The sequence below is a fragment of the Myotis davidii genome, unplaced genomic scaffold (genome assembly GCF_000327345.1).
Source record: "Myotis davidii unplaced genomic scaffold, ASM32734v1 scaffold993, whole genome shotgun sequence".
In the NCBI taxonomy this organism is placed as follows: Eukaryota; Metazoa; Chordata; class Mammalia; order Chiroptera; family Vespertilionidae; genus Myotis; species Myotis davidii.
The window spans coordinates 1427183-1434136 of record NW_006285483.1 but is presented as its reverse complement, the minus strand read 5'-3'; the positions used below and the strand labels follow the sequence as shown (position 1 = coordinate 1434136).

Genomic DNA, 6954 nt, shown 5'->3' with positions numbered 1-6954 from the left:
CTCCTCAGCTGCCTCAGTTTTACAAAAGAAAGAGACTTCATTTGGCAGTTCCGAAAACATCACCATGACATCTCTGTCCAAAGTCGCAACCTTTGGAAGTGAAGATGCTCTTCCAGAGACTCCCTTCCCAGCTTTTGCCAATTTTAAAGATGTGATTCCTCAGACCAGTGAGCCAAAGGAATATGAAAGCAGGGACTATAAAGATTTCACAAGACAGGACCTACCTGCAGCTGAATGGAGCCAAGAGGCCCCCTGTCCAAGCCCTACTTCCAGTGGCACTTCTCACGACACTCCCAAAGAATGTTCAGATGACTTTGGAGAGTTTCAAAGTGAAAAGCCCAAAATCAGCAAATTTGACTTCTTAGTGGCCAATTCACAAAGCAAAATGAAATCCAGTGAAGAAATGATCAAAAGTGAACTGGCAACCTTTGACCTTTCTGTTCAAGGTGAGTAGCTTTCAACATAGATTTTTATTGTGGTGTTGGTTTGTTTTTTTCCACTAAGGTATTACATGTTCTTAGGATAAAAAGTTGGTCCTTGGTTTAGCAGGATATAGATTTTCCAGTGTTTGAAATCATTCTATTACAGATAGCTATAAAAAAAGAAAAAAAGAAAAAAGTTTCCCTGAGACTGAACTGAAGTCAAACCAGTATCCCTCAGATAACTGCTTTTTGGGCTAACCACACAACCTGTTGTTGTTCATTAGCTTGTTTGCTTAGAGGTGTACTGGGTTAAAAGTACCAGAGAAATGGATTTGATCCACTTGTGGGCAAGTTAGCTCTGCTCTTGTTCCCTGGCTACATCCTGTAGCTTTTAATCCAGAGGCTGCAATGTGGTAGCTATAGATCTGGATCCAGTCTGCAGACCTGTTTTATTGACTCACAAACAAGGTTTCTTAAATGTGAGAAGCAGTTACCAATATGTAAAAATCATGAGATTTCCCAATCTGGATTTCTAGCTTTTCTTAAAAAGTAATATCTGGCAATAATTGATGGGGTGTGTTCTCTCCAGTGTCACAGTCCCCAGCACTTCCGATCTGCAGCTGACTAAGTCATTTACTTGCCTGCTTTTTGAAGACATTTGAGTTTGCCCTTTCTGCTGTGAGCCCACGTTGGCAGAAGGGATCATGGATTTCCATTAGATTGAGAGAGTATGCAGGAGATTGGTGCATATCCATAACTAAGGACTGGAAAAGCAGCACAACTCTGATGCACTGATATTTAGAAAGACACTTTAGGCCTCCAAACTCCAATGATTCTGCACTTAGAATTATGCAAGAATTATGATAGATCAGGGAAGAGTAGTGGAGAAAATTAAAGGTGGGGAAATTAAGCAAGAGAGAACAATGGAAAGGATTCAACATGTAGCTTGCCAGACAGAAAGAGGTTGGTATTTCTGAATGTCTCATGACATAAACATCTGCAGAAGAGGTCACGTTAGCAAGAGCCTCGACTTGCACTAAGCTGAGCAATCAAAACCTTTAACTGTGCCATCTACTCCCAGGATCACACAAGAGGAGTTTGAGCCTTGGTGATAAAGAAATAAGCCATTCTTCTCCTTCTCCGGCTTTGGAGCAGCCTTTCAGAGACCGTTCCAACACTCTGAGTGAGAAGCCCGCTCTGCCTGTCATCCGTGACAAGTACAAAGATCTGACAGGAGAGGTGGAGGTGAGTGGGGTAGTGTTCCACGGGGGACAGGTAAAGGACCAGCTGAGCACGGAGGGCCCGGAGGAAAAAGGCTTGCAGCTTTCCTGTGTGACACGAGGGGCAGAGAGACGCAAGGCACCAGACATAAAATATGCAACTAGAGTGAGAGAATGGTGACATTAGCCCAGGATGAAAATACCTCCCAGGTATGGCGGGCACTGAAAGTACGTAGTGACCTGAAAACCAAAATTATTCATGGGACTGCGCAAGGGGGTCACGTTTAAGGAAATTCTTTTGAACACTTAGATTTTATCATTTTAGTGAATGTTAAAACATCAATATTGGAGAAGGGGAAAATGTTATGGATCTTCTATGTTTCCTGTACCTTAATCCCATACTGTTTTCCTCGTACAGCCAACCTTTAACCATTCTCCCCCCCACTCCTGTCGTCATAGACATGCATATATGCATGTACACACACGCTCACACTCACACAGAATTGTAACTGTGGAAAGCCAGTGATTTGACATGGACTCTTGTACTAGACACCTGTGTGGTGAGTACCGGTGAAGAAGTTTATGCTATCACTAGAAAAATGAGGCGACATTTGCAGAGGGGAGCAGTCACAAAACATTGTCCTCAGATCCATAAGACATGTGCTTTGAAGTTACATTTATTAATAATTTAAAATAGTCATTAGTGGGTTCATAAGAGAAACTGTACTTGAACTAGAGTGATTTTAATAAAAAAGGAAAATCTTCCAGTGCCTTCTGGATTGACAGTTATAAATAGAGGATTCCAGACTTGCCCTTTTAACTCAGTTCTTTTTATGAAATTCACAGGAGAATGAGAGATACGCATATGAATGGCAGAGGTGCCTGGGGAGTGCCCTAGAGGTGAGTATATCACTTTAGTGGTGTTCACCTATGTGTAAGCTCTGTCTTGTATCATTTTGCTTCCTCTTCAGTTCTCTTGAATGGACAAAGGCAAAATTAAAGAGAGCCCTACCTTGATTGCCTTGTGCAAAGTGAAGCTCTGTGGAAAGTCATACATCTTTTTTAAAAAAATACATATTTTTATTGATTCCAGATAGAGGAAAGGGGGGGGGAGAGAGAGAGAGAGAGAGAGAGAGAGAGAGAGAGAGAGAGAGAGAGAGAGAGAGAGAGAGAGAGAGAGAGAGAGAGAGAGAGAGAGAGAGAGAGAGAGAGAGAGAGAGAGAGAGAGAGAGAGAGAGAGAGAGAGAGAGAGAGAGAGAGAGAGAGAGAGAGAGAGAGAGAGAGAGAGAGAGAGAGAGAGAGAGAGAGAGAGAGAGAGAGAGAGAGAGAGAGAGAGAGAGAGAGAGAGAGAGAGAGAGAGAGAGAGAGAGAGAGAGAGAGAGAGAGAGAGAGAGAGAGAGAGAGAGAGAGAGAGAGAGAGAGAGAGAGAGAGAGAGAGAGAGAGAGAGAGAGAGAGAGAGAGAGAGAGAGAGAGAGAGAGAGAGAGAGAGAGAGAGAGAGAGAGAGAGAGAGAGAGAGAGAGAGAGAGGGAGAGAGAGAGACACACACAGCAGTGATGAGAGAGAATCATCAATCAGCTGCCTCCTGCACACCCCCTCCCGGGGATCGAGTCCACACCCTGCGCATGTGCCCTGACTGGGAATTGAACCATGACCTCCTGGTTCATAGATTGATGCTCAATCACTGAGCCACACTGGCCAGGAAAAAGTCAGACATCTTAAGTGAGGCTTCTTTTACATTTGTAATAGCATACACTGGCTCATTTGTCAGTTGTGCCCTCATCTGTCACTGTGTTTAAGAAATAACAACTTATATCATTAACTCTGCCTAAATTAATATTTTAGCTAAAGAACCTCTATCTTTCCACTTCCAAAGAAATGGAGGGTTGTTTCTCCAAGGTTAAAATTAAATTCTCAGGTTTGTTTTAGTATAGTGACGTACATACATCAGTTAGTCATGCTTTTTCACACCTCTTGGCTTGGGTTTTCGACTAATAGTAATTTGATTTAAAATGACTTTTCTTGATTATGTAAGGTGATGTGATTTCATTTCTTGTAGGTCATTAAGAAAGCAAATGATACCTTAAATGGAATCAGTAGTAGTTCTGTGTGCACAGAAGTAATTCAGTCAGCTCAAGGCATGGAATATTTATTAGGTATGTTCTTTTATACTTTACTTATTCAAAAATCATGACACTTTGAAATATTTTCAGTTTTCCCTTATGTTAAGTAGTTTAATTTAGGTCTCTCAAGTTACATATGGCTTTATTAAGTAGCATCTGCATTTCTAGATAAGATATGTCATTGGCAGACATGATTATTTGACTTAAGATCTCTATGGCCATGCTTGCCAGTCCTTGTTATAATAGCAACAATGTAAAATTATATCTGTGTTACTGGTTTATCAAGGAATCTGAACAAGGTGATTCATTAGAATGAAATGTTTGGGTCTCCAGTCAATGCCTGTCTTTGCTCTGTCGTTTCGTTTCTCTACCGCTTATTAGTATCACTGATTCCTTAACTTCCTGGCCACCTTCAGGTATTAAAAATCCCAGTCCAACCTCAATCTCTGTTTATTCAGTGTTCCTCCCGCCCCAAGCTCAGGCTTAGCCTGTGGCCAAGAGCTACAGGCACTGGACCCTAATCTTTTTCAGATCTTCACTCACATGTCACCTTCTAACTGAGGTCTTCCCAGGCCCCACTTACTCAACTGTATCCCCTCTGTCCACCCTGGCACTTCCTGTCCCTTTCCCTGCTTGATTTTCTCCCTAGCCTTATCACCTTTAACATCTTGTGTATTTTACTTATCGTTCTTTTTTTTTTAATATATTTTTATTGATTTTAGAGAGGAAGGGAGAGGGATAGAGAAATAGAAACATCAATGATGGGAGAGAATCATTGATCGGCTGCCTCCTGCACGCCCCCCACTGGGGATCAAGCTTGTAACCCAGGCATGTGCTCTTGGCCGGAATCAAACCTGGGGCCCTTCAGTCCGCAGGCCGACGCTCTATCCACTGAGCCAAACCAGCTAGGGCTACTTTATCGTTCTTGTTTATTATCCGTCTCCCTCCACTAGAAGGAACCTCCAAATAGGGAAGGATTTTGGCCTGTTTTGTTCACTGCTGTTTCTCCAACAGCTAGATTAGTGCCTGGCACATAGTAGTCACTGAAGTATATTTGCTGGGTGAATGGATAGTGAAGGGATGTGGTTTCTCCTTTGCTCCTGCCCCCTCACTCTAGTTCCTCTTTCCCACCCAGACAGGCACAATTCTGAATAAACAGATGTTCACCAGGGCTGCCTGTCTCTCCTTCGAATACATTCCTGGTATCTATGAAAGATTGTCTTAGAGGTCCCCTCACTTGGCGTAGGGTAGACAATAATTCCTGCCCTTCCCCTAGGAAAGGAAGAGGACAAGCCATAGGGCTGATGACATGCCACTGAAGACCCCCCAGGGGTCCTCCAGTTCTCTCTCATAGAAGCTGGGGTAAGGGTTGCGGATGTGTCTGGTGCCTCTCCTTACAATGCAGAGATACGTGCACCTATCATCCGTACTCAGAAACCATAGGAAAAGGACTGTTCTGAATTCTGTTAAGTGTGTAAACGATACATGAGACGGCAGAGTGTAACTCAGTGGGCATTACAGGAGTAAGATAGTTCTTAATTAGTTTGTAATGATATTGACATTCAGAATCTTTTAAACTTTTAATATTCCCATTTTTAGCAAGTTTAATGGTATTTCCCAAATTCAAACAGATGGACTAAAAATCCGAGAAAAAAATAATAGTTATACTTGCATAATACCTACTGTTCTACGGACACTGTTCTAAGCCTTTTATAGTATTAACCAATTTAATCCCTTCAACCATCCTTCGCGGAGGTGCTATTATTAACCCAGTTTTACAGATGAGGAAATTGATGCATAGAAAGATTATGTGACTTGCCCAAGGTTACACAGCTAGTAAGTGACAGAGCTGGGATTTGAATCCAAGCAGAGTAGCTCTAGAGTTTATGCTCTTACCAGTCAGTTAAACTGAAGCATTGAGAAATGGTTGGTGCCAAGAGATAGTACATTCACCTCTGTCCAGATATAGTCCTTTTTTCCAACTAAGATAACAGGCAGTACTGCTCTTGATACACTTCCAGCACCTAACTCTCTGCTCTCTCACCCCATCAGGTGTTGTTGAAGTGTACAGGGTGACCAAACGTGTGGAGCTGGGGATAAAAGCCACCGCAGTGTGCAGTGAGAAGCTGCAGCAGTTGCTTAAGGACATCGATAAAGTGTGGAATAACCTAATCGGCTTCATGTCACTTGCCACACTCACGGTAAGCCCCTTCGACAATTCAGACTGCTTTCCTTTCCAGAAACCTAAGTTGTAAAGCAAAGTGTACATTCCTGTGATGACACTTATTGGAAGATGAAGGTGCCTACTGGTATGTATCATATTATGTTAAAGGAAGGACAGAACATTTGTGCAATTGGTTGAATAGTACCAGGTTAGCCTCTGGAAAACATTCATTCTTAACCCATCCTCTTAAATCATATATATATGTGTGTACTTTGCAAAGCATTGGTTTGAGTTCCTTCCTTAGCATTTCTAACCCTAACCCCAGACAATGTGTCTTAAACAGAAAATTCTCTCCCCAGTATTATATTGCTTTTGTTTGTAATATTAAATTCTTAAAGAGCTTAAATCATTTCCAAAATCTCTATTGTTCCTTTGGACCGTTTTTCAATTTATAACCTAAAATCATACAGTTTGGGTAATTATATTTTTAAAATACTATTCTGACCAATACAATAAGAAGTGAAGTATAAATATTTGAAAATAAGATAAGTTACATTTATTTGGTGATATGAAATACTTCTAGAAATCTGAATTCAAGAGGTTAAATTTAATGAGTTTGGCAAAAATTCGTGGCATTCTTAAAATCCATATTAATAATAGAAAATAAAGAAATGGAAAACTCACTTTTTTTAATCCTCACCTGAGGATATTTTTCCATTGATTTTTAGAGAGTGGAAGAGAGAGGAAAAGACAGAGAAATATTGATGTGAGAAAAACTCATCCATTGGTTGCCTCCTGCATTGCGCCCGCTCTGAGGAGGAGCCTGCAACCGAGGTGTATGCCCTTGACTGGAATCAAACCCAGGACTTTTTGGTCCGCAGGCCAACATTGTATCCATTGAGCCCAATGGCTAGGGCAAAAATTCACTTTTTTAAATGTATTAAACCATTCAGATTTTTTTCACTTTTGACCACATAGAGTTACTGGTTAATTTGTTTTGTACCTTACCAATATCTTCTGCACACC

The 6954-nt window shown here is 41.4% G+C and overlaps 1 protein-coding gene across 1 annotated transcript in view; it reads left to right on the top strand.

Annotated features, from left to right (window-relative positions):
- Positions 1-6954, top strand: part of SYNRG (synergin, gamma) — a 58942-nt gene that overhangs the window by 43871 nt on the left and 8117 nt on the right. The window contains 5 exon segments of the mRNA XM_006756220.2: positions 1-446; positions 1504-1667; positions 2489-2542; positions 3701-3797; positions 5817-5965. The exon segment at positions 1-446 is cut by the window's left edge and continues 9 nt beyond it. Of these exon segments, the coding sequence (XP_006756283.1) occupies positions 1-446; positions 1504-1667; positions 2489-2542; positions 3701-3797; positions 5817-5965 (910 nt within the window).